Source organism: Marmota flaviventris, chromosome 17 (genome assembly GCF_047511675.1).
Source record: "Marmota flaviventris isolate mMarFla1 chromosome 17, mMarFla1.hap1, whole genome shotgun sequence".
Lineage (NCBI taxonomy): Eukaryota > Metazoa > Chordata > Mammalia > Rodentia > Sciuridae > Marmota > Marmota flaviventris.
In genome coordinates this window covers 64588099-64601665 of record NC_092514.1, presented here as the reverse complement: position 1 = coordinate 64601665, position 13567 = coordinate 64588099, and the positions used below count along the sequence as shown (strand labels likewise).

At 34.7% G+C, this 13567-nt stretch overlaps 1 protein-coding gene across 1 annotated transcript in view; it reads left to right on the top strand.

Annotated features, from left to right (window-relative positions):
- Positions 1 to 13567, top strand: part of Smurf2 (SMAD specific E3 ubiquitin protein ligase 2) — a 108994-nt gene that overhangs the window by 80102 nt on the left and 15325 nt on the right. The window contains exons 10-12 of the mRNA XM_027946292.2: positions 255 to 413; positions 10026 to 10221; positions 11621 to 11724. Coding sequence (XP_027802093.1) covers positions 255 to 413; positions 10026 to 10221; positions 11621 to 11724 — 459 coding nt within the window. The remainder of the gene's footprint in view (positions 1 to 254; positions 414 to 10025; positions 10222 to 11620; positions 11725 to 13567) is intronic.

Here is a 13567-nt window from a genome sequence, read left to right as displayed (position 1 = left end):
TTACATTAAAGTCGAGAAACTAACCTACTAAAAATGTAGGCTTTGTGATAAGTTCTTCTGAGCTGTTTATGGATTGGGTTTTGAACATGCAAGTTTGTTAAACCACTGGGAATTAAAGATTCCAGCTCAACATCTCAAGTTTCTGAAACAATACATTTTCTCAGACTTCATGGAATTGTTGTATGTCATTTACACTTGCTTGGCTCAGCAGGCACAGCAATGAGGTATTTTTTACTTTATATTTGTTTTTGCAGGGATCTTAGCAACATCAATTGTGAAGAGCTTGGTCCTTTGCCTCCTGGATGGGAGATCCGTAATACTGCAACAGGCAGAGTTTATTTCGTTGACCATAACAACAGAACAACACAATTTACAGATCCTCGACTCTCTGCCAACTTGCATTTAGTTTTAAAGTAAGTTTTTTGAAACAATACATATAAAAATACCTGCTGGAACAAGAGGAAATTGATGGATACTTTCTATAATAAATGTGAAAGAATGTCTGCTCTCTTCAATTTATGAGTTATTTTTACTGATCAAATTTTATGTAAGAGTGTGACAGAGTTTACTCAGACATATGAGTATTTTAATTCTACTATGCTTAAGTAGGAACTGATCTTGAAATGTTAGGTAAAGGTATGTATTGAAAGTACTCAAGTGAGGGGCTAGGGATGTGGCTCAAGTGGTAGTGCACTTGCCTAGCATGCGTGAGGCACTGGGTTCGATTCTTAGCACCACATAAAAACAAAATAAAGATATTGTGACCACCTAAAACTTAAAAAAAAAAGAAAGTACTCAAGTGAGAGGGTGTTTTTTCCGATAGGCAGTAGCTTGACAGAAGTTGAGGCTGAACAATGTATTTTTGTGTTGCTGTTGCAGCACAACTAATGTTAGTGGCTTTTCAATAGCTTTTATTATTTGTGAAGTGTTATTCTTTTACTTTATATATATGTTAGCAATTTTTTCCCTGACAAATTCCTTGAGGTAGTTACTGCCATTTATATGTATAAGGAAACTGAAATCTAGAGGTTGACTTTCTGTAGGTCACCAGGCAGTAAATGGCCATGTCCAGATTCATACCGAACATCCTGGCTTTAGTTGGCTGTTAACTATGTTATTGAGCATTGTTTGTAGGTGTTATTTGTATCTTTGCTTTTCTTTTTTCTTCAGCTATCTAGTTTTTTCCTAACTTTGTTAGTTCCTACATTGCCTTCTGAGGAAGGGGAGGGGTAAATAAAGAGAGAAAAGGAAACTTCATTACTAAGCAAAGCACCAAAGTATCTTTTTCAACAATTTTGATGGAACTGTTGTGTGTGTGTATGAGTGGGGAAAGGGGGAGAGAGAGAGAGACCGACACCACGTCTGAGCTACATCCCCAGCCCCGGCAAAAACACTTTGACAATAGTATATCAACAAGGTTCTTGGCCTTAGACTTTGAAGAACAAGGTTCTCTCTGACTCCAGAATAACTTACTCTATCATGTCTAAAAAATATTACGTGGTCTGTCTTCCTCATTCCTAACATACATCATAAGTACTCAAAAGTCAAATACTTATGAAGAATGTTAAAATTTTAAAACAAACTGTACATGTTGGCACACTCTTGTAACCACTGCTTGGGAGGCTGAGGCAAAAGGATTGAAAGTTTGAAACCAGCCTAGGCAGCATAGCAAGCCCCTATCTCATAACAAAAGTGTTTTGAAAGGTTGGGGATGTAGTTTTGTGGTAAAGCATTTGCTAGCAAGTATGAGACCCTGGGTTTTATACCCAGTAACCAGTCCACCCCTCTTCCCACCCCCAAGTAGTTAAAGCTTAAATAACTCAGAATGGAAAATATCTTTGATTCATTAATTTTTTTGGAGCTAGGTTTCATAAAACAAAACATTTAAATGAGAGGTATCTAGCAGTTGTTTACGAGAACAGAATGAAGCATTTAAAATATCTATCTATGGTTCCTCCTTTTAAATGTATATAGTTATCTTAGCAGTCTCATTATGTCAATAGATCTTACTTTATTGTGGATAGAAGATTCTAAAATTTTGGTTACAAATTCACAAGTATTTGGCAGGTTTACAGTTTGTAAGCACTTGAAGAAATACTGAGAAGTATGGGCTTTTTCTGTGCATTAGGATCTGCTGTCTACCCTTTGAATAACACTGCTCTGGGGCACTTGCCTAGTGGTTGAATTACAATATCAGAGTATTTTTTTCTCCCATTCTAATATAGAAGCACAGTTTTTCTAGAGTCTTTTACCAGCATTTTATGAGTTCCTGTTGCTTGAGAACCTTACTAGTATTTGGTATTTGCTTACTAATGCTTTGTAATTATAATTTGCCAGCATTTTCCTAATTTTTAACGAGGTTGAACACCTTCTTATAGGTTTATTGGCTGCTTGGATTTCTTTTCTTTTTTTTTGGTAGAGTCCTCTTCACATCTTTTGACCATGGACTATTCAGATCGAACAGTTTTTTGTTGTCCTGTTGATCAGTTGTATGACATTTCATATAAATAGTTTCTATCCTTTGCTTACTTTTCTAATATGCCCTTTAAATTTTAAAATTTGAAGTGTAGATGAATTTTTGATGCATTTATAGTTTTTTTCTTTACTAGGCAAGTCTTTAATCTATTGGGACTTTTTCCTTTGTGTGTGGATTTAAGTGGCATATGGTAGTAACTAACTGGGATTTGGGGAGATGATAAGGTATACATGAGATGTTGACATTCTCTATAGAGAACTTTGTTTTGTTTTAGTATTATCATTATTTGTTACCTTCCTGCTTCCTCTACCCCACTGGACCCTGAATTACTTAAGAAGAGTGCCCATATTCTATACATTTTTCCTTCTTTAGTATGTAGCATACCCAAGTTTTTGGTAGATGTGTATTTATTGAAGATTCAGAATTCTGGCTCTTTTGGAGGCCCAGAAAAGCCTCAGGAGGTACTCTATTTTATCTTCTGTCCTCAGAATCACCTCTTTAGGCAGTAGGAATTTGGAGTTTGACTTGATGTTGCCAGTGAACATTTCAGTAGAATAGTTATAGGTATTCTGTCTTTTGAGTAGTTAGTTGTATCAAATAACTGAATAAAATTAGCGTTCTGAAGAAAGGACTAGATGGGATGATTAGAAATGTCGGTTGCCTTTTCTGTTTGAGTAAATTATAGGAGGTAATTTGAAGAACAATTGACTGCTTTTCTGATGATTATTATTTTTACAATTCTGTTTAGAAAGTAGCATTAATATCATCAACATTTGCCTTTGTCTTATCTCCAAGTTTTATGGTCATTCCTAGTAGATAGTTCTTAAGTGAATTTTTTTTCTTTGCACTGGGGTGGAACTGAGAGACAGTTGGTCATTGAGCTACATGCCTAGTTAAATTGCTGAGGCTGGACTTAAACTTCTAATTTTCTGCCTGAGCCTCCTGAATCACTGAGATTCCAAGCCGGCACCATTTTGCCTGTCCTGAAAATGTTTTTTTTTTTTGGGGGTGTGTGTGTGTGTGTTTGTGTGTGTATGGTGTGTGTATCAAAGTATTGCTCCTCCCTTTAATATCTTTGACTTATTATGCTGTGAAAAAGCTTAAACATTTGTGTATCTGTTTTTTTGTTTGTTTCATTTTGTTTTTTAAGAAGGACAGAATTTCAGAACTACAATTGACAGAGTGTCATCTATAAAGTCTCCAACCTGATAAATCTTCTCTGAGGTTTATAGTCATGTTATATTAGAATAAATATATAAAAATTATTCACAGCATTTAAATTTATATCAGAAGTTAACTTAGAAGTGATAAAGGAGTTAGTTTTTATTCAGATATAAAATGTAAAACAAAATTTTTATGTACAAGTGAATTTATCATGATGAGGTAAAGGAAACAATTTTAACCTAGATTATAGTTTTAAAAAGGATATTCAGCTGGGAGCAGTTGCGCATGTCTATAATACTAGTGGCTTGGGAGGCTGAGGCAGGAGGATCATGAATTCAAATGTCAGCCACAGTGACTTACCCAGGCCATAAGCAACTCAATGAGACCCTGTTTCTAAATAAAATACAAAAAAGGGCTAGGAATGTGGTTCAGTGGTTAAGTACCCTTGAGTTCAATCCCTAGTACACCCTCCCCCCACATCATAAGGCATCAGTTTTAAAATTTAACTGTTGTTACATTAATCCTTGTATATCTTAGGATATATTGGATAGAAGACTCCTTTTTTACGTTGATGCTTTATTTCTATTTTAAAAGACTTTGGGGATGTGTTTTAAATGTGTGTTAAAGATAAGTACCCTTTCTATGATTGTATTGCTATCAGTTCTCACTTCCTAAATGCTGAAACAGGCACACACACACAAACAAAACCTAATTAAAAATCAAAATCATCTAAAAATATTTATGAAAGTTATATAACAATAAAATATGTACTAGAAATATGTACTAGGCCTAGGTGCAGTGGCACATGCCTGTAATCCCAGCAACTTGGGAGGCTGAGGCAGGAGGAATCACAAGTTCAAAGCTAGCCTCAGCCTTTTAACTAAGCTGTAAGCAATTTAGTGAGACCCTGTCTCAAAATTAAAAAAAAAAAAAGGCCTAGGGATGTGCCTCAGCGATTAAAGTACCACTGGGTTTAATCCCTGGTATTAAAAAAAAAAAAAGTCTGGGTTAAAGGAATTTTGAATCTATATCTTTGATCTGTCAAATATATTGTTCTCTTACTTCGTAGTCTTACTGTTTTCTGTCTGAAATTTTTTCTTTTTTCCAAAAAATCTTATTGGAGTATTGCTATTGCTATTAGGCTAATTATGAATTGGTGAAAGTAGTTTAACCTTTAGTCTGAATTGTAGGAGAAGCTATGATGTATGGATTTTATTGTTATATAACTTTCATAAATATTTTTAGATGATTTTGATTTTTAATTAGGTTTTGTTTGTGTGTGTGTGCCTATTTCAACATTTAGGAAGTGAGAACTGATTGCAGTCAATCATAGAAAGGGTACTTATCTGAGCTAGAAAATAATGTAGTGGAGCAAGTTATGTTTTAGAGAGGACTCTCCTATTCAAACTAAGAACTAATAATTAAATTTTTGAAAGGAAGTGATAAGAAAAGTTAACTCTTAGAAATATGTACTAGGCCTATTATATATAAAATGTTTATGAGAATATTATTTAAGTCCTTTTTTATATAGTACTTTAATCTCTCCCTCCTTAACTCTCAAGCCCCTCCTGAAATACTATTGGTGTTATTTTTTTTTTTATATTATGAAGATTATGCAGTACCTGTGAGGCCTCAGCACATACTCTGTCAGTGATGGTACAGTGTTGATAAACTATTGCAAAATGTTGTCATTGGGATTCAGTAAATAACTTGGCTAAGGACATATTCTTCTAAGAAATAATTTAAAATCTGTTTTTTTTTAAATAATTTTCCTGCTTTAAGCAAACTTTATAGATTTTTTTAACCCAGTAACTATATCGTTACAGTTCTGATGATTAACATTCACTCTCCATAGTGTGCTCTGAGCACTGTGTCATCCTTATTGTAACTCTGTGTTGTCTCCCTCTCACCAATGAGAAAAATGGAGCCTCAGTTACATAAGTTGTCTAGAGATATATAAAAAGCGTGAGAGCTGGGATTTGAATTCAACCAGTTTGACTGTAGAGAGGTATTTTTTTCTCTTCCTGTTTTTATTTTTTTTTAATAGTTGTAGGTGGATACATTACCTTTATTTTATTTATTTATCTTTATGTGGTGCTGAGGATCGAATCCAGGGCCTCACATGTGCTAGGCAAGTGCTCTACCACTGAGCTACAACCCCAGCCCCCCTGTTTTTATTCTTTTAACAGTAATTATTTCCTTTCCTTTGATTGGCATTGCAGGAAGTTATTACTATAAAGGAAGCTTTTCACTTTTTCTTTTTAAAGATCACTATGGGCAAGGACTTTACAATTTGAGTCTTCTTTGCATGTCAGGTTCACTTATTTTAAGAAAATTGTTTGATTTCCTAATTAAGTCACTAGGCATTGTTAGACATCTTGAAGGATAGAGGATTGACACCTGCAGTGTTTCTTTCCTAGCACAGACATTAGTCTTTACATAACTGCCTTTTGCATCCTAGTACAGTTGAAGAGACAGACTGCTTTATTGGGTAATTGTATTTTTCTTTTCCCTGTGTGTATGAGAAGTAATAGCTTCTGATGGCTGAATCTGAGATTATTTACTGTTTCAGTTTTAAGCCTTTTCTATTTGCAGGTCTTCAGACAGTCTTCCACACAAGGCTTTGTGAATGAGCTTGCTGTCTCTGGAAGCTGGGCGCGGTGGTGCATGCCTGTAATCCCAGCGGCTCGGGAGGCTGAGGCAGGAGGATCAAGAGTTCAAAGCCAGCCTCAGCAATAGTGAGGCACTAAGCAACTCAGTGAGACCCTGTCTCTAAATACAAAATAAGGCTGGAGATGTGGCTCAGTTGTTGAGTGCCCCTGAGTTCAATCCCCAGTACCAAAAAAAAAAAAAAAAAAGACCCCAGCTCTATTGAAATATAATTGACATACAATCAACTGTAAATTTTTATACAGTTTAACATATTTAACATGTTATATACCCAAGAAACTATCATCACATGAAAGTGAACATATCCATCCTTGAAAAGTTTCCTCATGCCCATTTGTAATTTCTTTTCCTCTCCCTCCCTATGCTGCTTTCACCTTGTATTAGTTTCCCAGGGTTACTGCAACAAAACACCGCAAATTGGGTGAACAAAGAAATTCATTCCCTCACAGTTCTGGAGGGAAGTCCAGACTGGGGGAGTCAGCTGGGTTGGTTCCTTCTGGAAGATCTGAGGGAATCTGTTCCATGCCCCCTTCTAGCTTCTGGTGGTTTCTGGAAACGTTGGTGTTCCTTGGCTTGTAGACATTTCACTGATGTTTGCCTTCAGTCATCTTATAGGTTTCTTTTCTTTGTATCTACATCCAAATTTCCCCTCTCTTATAAGGATGCTAGTTGGATTTAGGACCAACCCAGTGCTTTGTTATCTTGTCTTAACTTGATTATATCTGCAAAAACCCTATTTCCAAATAAGGTCACATTCACAGGTCTGAAGAGTTGAGACTTCAGCATGTTTTGGGAGGGAACAACCCACAACACTACCTTTTGGATATTAGATAAATCGAATCTTAACAGTATATTTGTTTGATTTCTTTTCTTTTACCCAAAATAATTTTGGGCTTCATCTCTCTTACATATATAGTTCATTTCTTTTTAGTGTTACAATGGAATATTATCTGCATTGTTTCCAGTGTTTGGCTATAAAAGATAAAGGTCTTTATGTACCTGTTTTTGTATGAATATATGCTTTCATTTCTCTTGGGTAGAAAAGTACCTACGAGTAGAAAGGCTAAATCATATGGTAGATTTATGTATAATTTTCAAAGAAAGTGCCTGATCGCTTTTCAAAGTATTGTTCCATTTTACATTCCCACCAGCAATGCATGAGGTGTTGCTCTGTATCCTTACTAACTCTTGGTATGATTATGTTTTAGACATTCTAATTGGTATGTAGTGGTATCTCATTCTGGTTTTAGTGTGCATCTCTGTAATGACAAATGATGTTGAGCATCTTTCAAGTGTTTCTTTGCCATCCATGTATCTCCTTTGGGGAAATCTTTGTCTTCTACTCCCTCATTTGAGCTGTTTAGTTTATTTTTTTTAAGATATTTTTAGTTGTAGACGGACACAATACCTTTATTTTGTTTATTTTACCTCTAAGCTTCAGAAGTTCCCCGTACGGGCCACCACACAGCTTGTAGATTCAAACAGCGACTCTTTATTCCCGAACTCACACCAGCCGTCTACAATCACGTTCTGGGGAAATCCACGTTCTCTGCCCAAATCCACCTCCACTGGGCTTCTGTCTCCCAAAAAATACTGTCTGAATCCCGTGAGAACTCAAGGGGAACTCAGGCAGCAGGATACGCCCTATTCCCAGCAGGAATAATCTTAAACCTGGAACGCCCTAAACTGGGAACGCCCTAAACCCGATTATCCTAAACCGGGAACACCCTAATCCGCCCTGGTCCTTGAGCAAGGTCACCTACATGCAATGTCACTGCAACATGGGGTACGCTGGCAAGGAAATTGTCATACCTACTTGGCTAATGGCTCCCAGCAATTTTAGTTTTATGTGGTACTGGGGATCAAACCCAGGGCCTCATACATGCTAGGCAAGTATTCTACCACTGAGCTTACAACCCTAGCCCCCTTGAGCTGTTTAGTTTTTATTATTGAATTTTTGAGAGTTCTTGGATATTTACACGTCAGATATATGCTTTCCAAAGATTTTCTTCTCGTCTATGATTCGTCTTTTCATTTTCTTGTTGGTGCATTTTTAAAAGCAGAAATTTTCTTTAAAATTTTTTAGTTTAATTTATTCACTTGTTCTTGTGTTATCTAAGAAATCATAGCCTAACACAGGTTTTAAATATATTTTCCTCTGTTTACAAGTTTTAAGGTTTTAGATTTTACACTGAGGTCGATGATCCATTTTGAGTTAGTTTTTGTATCTGGTATGAAATATACCCAAGTTTTCCCCAACCCATCCTGTAGTACTGGGACTTAAACCCAGGGCCTCACATACACCAAACAGTTCTTTACCACTGGGCCATGTCTCTAGTCCCCCAAGTTAATTTTTTAAAAATAGGGTTATATAATTTTTATGGAATACTTTAAAAAATATTTTGTTTTAGTCGTAGTTGGACACAATACCTATATTTTATTTTATGTGGTGCTGAGAATCAAACCCAGCGCCCCCGCACAAGCTAGATAAGCGCTGTACTGCTGAGCCACAACTCCAGCCCGAGGGAATACTTTTTATAACATTGAGTGTGTGTGTGTATGTGTGTGTGTGTATGTGTAATAACACCTTTATTATTATGTTTAGAAGAACAGTTAATACTGATATTTTCAAAAATGCTGTTTGTATGGTTATGTTTTAGACATGAAATTTGGCCTGGTGTGAGAATCACTATATGTAAAGTAAATTAGGATGACCTGCTAACAAATTGAGTTATTTTCATGTATTTTATCATCACTACCATTACTCTTTCCTTTAGGTTAAGAGAGATTATTTTCTTATCTATTGCATGTAAAATTAATTTTAAACTCCATCTTTGTCACTCTGTGTCTGCATAAATATCAGTAATAAATTATAACTTTATTTTCTGACAAACTTTTGGAATTAACTACTTCATTATATTATAGAGTTCTTTTTTAAAAATCTCAAGTGCAACTTAGAATATTTTGTGTCAGGAGAATAAAAACATATGTAGGTAAAGTGTCTCTTAAAATTATTATTGTTATTATTATGTACTTGGAACATTATTTCCGTGTTGTGGTATTATATGTGTAGTTAGACGTCACTTCAGCCCAACAGTGAATTTTCTTAGTGTCTCTGAAATTTATTTATATTTATTTTACCACATATACATACAGAGAAATAGTCATTTTTATAAAGTACTTAGACTTGTTTGTAAAGTGCTTATTTCTCTGTGACAATAACTTAAACATGATCTCCCAAATTGTTGTAGTATAGATTATAACAGATAAAGGAAGAAGAGTTTCTCCCACGCTGCCAATTTAAACTTTTGTTTGGCTCTTCCAGAAAGACAGACTCATAAGACATAAAGACAGACAGATAGCAAGCAGTGGTGGCATCTGCCTGAATTTTAAAATGGATGATGGAAAAATGTAGAGGAAAATGGAAATGGTATTTGAAAAATTTGTTCCCAGCAGCAGTATAAAGCTTTGTGGATAAAACTTCATTATCTAATTCTATCAGTTCATGTGGATGATAAGAAACAAACTTTGGAACTGGTTTATTGTTGCCCCCCTCCCCCCCAAAAAAATTAGGCTGACCATATGTCCTAATAAGGCTTGGCAAATGATACAGCTAGACTTGATTTACAGTCTGATGGTATTTGATATTTTAAATGTATAATAGCATTCTTTTTAATTTAAAATACTTTCATAATAACATTTCTGTTACTTCCAGTCGGCAGAACCAGTTGAAAGACCAACAGCAACAGCAAGTGGTTTCATTATGCCCTGATGAGACAGAGTGTCTGACAGTGCCAAGGTACAAGCGAGACCTGGTTCAGAAACTGAAAGTCTTGCGGCAAGAACTTTCCCAACAACAGCCTCAGGCTGGCCACTGCCGCATTGAGGTTTCCAGGGAAGAGATTTTTGAGGTAAACTTGGAAATCTTTTTTTTTTTGACAAGTCTTATTTTAAAACAGAGGAAAATTAAATTTAGTGTTTTATTCTCCCTTTTTGAAGAATACTTTTTTGGGATTCATATCCCTCTCAAATGGAAGCATTCTCATTTATATTTTTTAATTGTGGGAAGTAAAGGCAGTAATATTGGAGATACTCAGTATGTGATATAGGCATTAAATGGAATGAAGAGTGCCACATATTCCCCTTGGTTCAATTTGGTCTCTGCATTGCAAATTCTTATTTATTAGTGAATTCTATTTTTCTTAATTAATTCAATTTTTTTTTTTTTTGGAACTGAGAATTGAACCCAGGAACACTGATACACTGAGTCCCATCTTCAGACCCTTTTTGTATTTTATTAGATACAGGTTCTCACTAAGTTGCTGAGGCTGGCTTTGAACTCGTGATCCTCCTGCTTCAGCTTCCTGAGCAGCTGGGATTACAGGCATGCACCACCACACCTGACCTGTTAGTGAATTTTATTTATTTATTTTTAATTTTTTTTGTAGTTGTAGATGGACAGAATGCCTTTATTTTGTTTCTTTATTTTTATGTGGTGCTGAAGATTGAACCGAGTGCCTCACGCATGCTAGGCAAGTGCTCTCCCACTGAGCTACAGCCCCAGCCCATGTTAGTATAGATTATAACAGATAAAGGCCCCAAGTATTATCTATCCCTTGCTTTCTGATTCTTCTGAAAGTGAAGGGACTCTAATTAAAAAATAATTATTTTGTCTGATTACTGTTGGACTACTTCTTTAATTTATTGAAAATCTTTCTGTTATATACTTTTATCCTTGGATTATGGTCCTAATGCCAGCTTCAAAATTCTTGTCATAATACGTGGTAGAGGCCAAAGGTAGGGGTTTTCCATTCATTAGAGGATTCTTGTACAAAAGACATTTGGAACCTGATAACCCTTTTCCTAAATTAGGATGCACTTTTTACTTTCAGAGCAGTTCTGACCTTGTTTGTAGTCTACTATTCATATTTTAAAATGATATAAGGCTGTCTATGTAATGAAGACCACTTTATGATTGCTTATTTTCTTTTGGAACTTTGTTTTTCTTACACTTACTTTACTGGTGCCTGTAATCTAAGATTAGTTCAACCAACTTTTAAAAAAATCTGCTCTTCTACCAAATTCTCTTTTGATTGTGAGTGGAAACATTACTAGTACCTAGTAGGGTTTTCATACAATATTTATCTATTTTGTTTTTCAAAATGCTGTGCGTTTTAAAATATTTGGAATTTATTCATTGATTTAATGGACAAATTTCACTTTATTTAAATTGTGTTTTGTGAGTGAGATGGGAGGGAGAGTTTAATAGGTTAAAAACACCTAATAATAATATATATTTTTTTTTTTCAGGAGTCATATCGACAGGTCATGAAAATGAGACCAAAAGATCTCTGGAAGAGATTAATGATAAAATTTCGTGGAGAAGAAGGCCTTGATTATGGAGGGGTTGCCAGGTAAAGACTTGCTTGTCAGTTAATGATATGTAGATCTTTATACTTACAAATTTAAGACACTTCCTGTGATATAGCTTTGTCATGGAGATTTATTTTCTAGTATTATATTCCCTAATGTTTGCAAAACAGGGAAAATTCTGTAGATACATTCATGAGGATAGGACAGTGAGACTTTTTCTGAAAATAGCTGCAACCCTTCATGGACTGTTGGTAGGACTAGCTGGCCCTGTGTTTTCATCATTTCTCTTTCTTAGCATTTATTATTTCCTCTGCTTTACATTGTCAGGAATAATCTCGAGACTTTAATGATGTATTACCTAAATTACTGTTTCCTTTTTCTTCCATTGCCAGTTTTTTTTTACCTTGCTAAATAATTGTGTGTATGGCAGGTCTAATGATGGTCCTTGGAATGTTTCAGTACAGAAGTTATAATGTTTCTGTTGCATTCATAATTACACATTTAATTACCATTTGATTTATTTCTGATGGCATATATACTATTAGAATTTTTTTCCACGTGTGAAAATTCACTTTATGTATATGTAGGAGAAACAATATATCTCTGAATAGAAATGTTGAAAGGACTATCGAAATAATTCTGTTTCCTTATTCTAAAGCCAACTTACATTTAATAGTGCTTCCACTAAGTCCTATAGCTGTTATTTAATATCACTTGTGTTCATTTGTAGACTTATCTTCATTCTGTCACCTATGGCAAATGGTTAATTTCTTTTAATATTTTTAAAAAATGTTCTCTTGGACATCATATTTAGAACTTAGTAGTTCTTGTGGAATTATGATTTACTCATAAATAGAATTCATATGTTTGTAGGAAAACAATATATGCTAGTGGTATCTATGTGTATAGAAATAGTAGTCTTTTATAAAAATCCTTTCTTAACCTTATATACTGTCAAGATTTTGGCAAAATAAATGGGATTAGCAGTGAATGGCTTTTTCTGAACTTTATTCTGTAGTAGAACACCCAAATAGTTAAGTTCTTCTCTTATACATATTCTAAAAACTTGGGCAAAAAAACAAAAATTGGGATTTTCTTTGACAAAAACACACAGATTCACATGCAAGGTATATCAGTGAGTATTGTGTTGTTGGGATGCTGCATATGTGGAGACTTCACTTCTTTTTTATCTATGGTAATTTTTCAAGTGTTATATCATGATAGTAATTTGATTTAGACTATCACATTATTGAATTTTGAAATTTTTTCCTTTAATTGGGAATTCTACCCCATTTGCTAAAAATGTATCATTTTAAGCTACTTAATCCATAATGTCAAAACATACCATTTTAAATAATTTTCTGTAACTCAGGAATAAGAATTGGGATTAGAACTGTCTCTCTGAAGTTCTAGACTAGTGATTTTATTTCATTTCTACCAAGATGAGTGACAAGTATTCATTTATTCTTTGAAAACTATCAAGGATTTATTAAGTTTGGGACAGTAGTACTATTTATTGTGAAGTTTTTGAAAACGTTGATGTAGTACACTGGAAATGAAGAAGTAGTGTGAATCATAACCAGAGAATGCAGACTGGTCCTTGTATTCACACCTATGCCAAGTGCCTTAGAATTTCTGATTTCTTATATTCTTATCATGGTATGCTTTAGGCTGCATTCAATAAAATATAATGAAATCGATGATGAATTTTTCTTACTAAAACAATATCATCAACAAAACACCCCACTGTCCAAAAGTAAAAGTAAATGAATGTTGTATATCCATATAAACTTGTATAAACCTGCCACAATGGGAGTGAATTAGGATAGTCTACATGACATGGATGCTTTGAAATAAAGCCATGTTTTCCCCTTCATTTTGTAT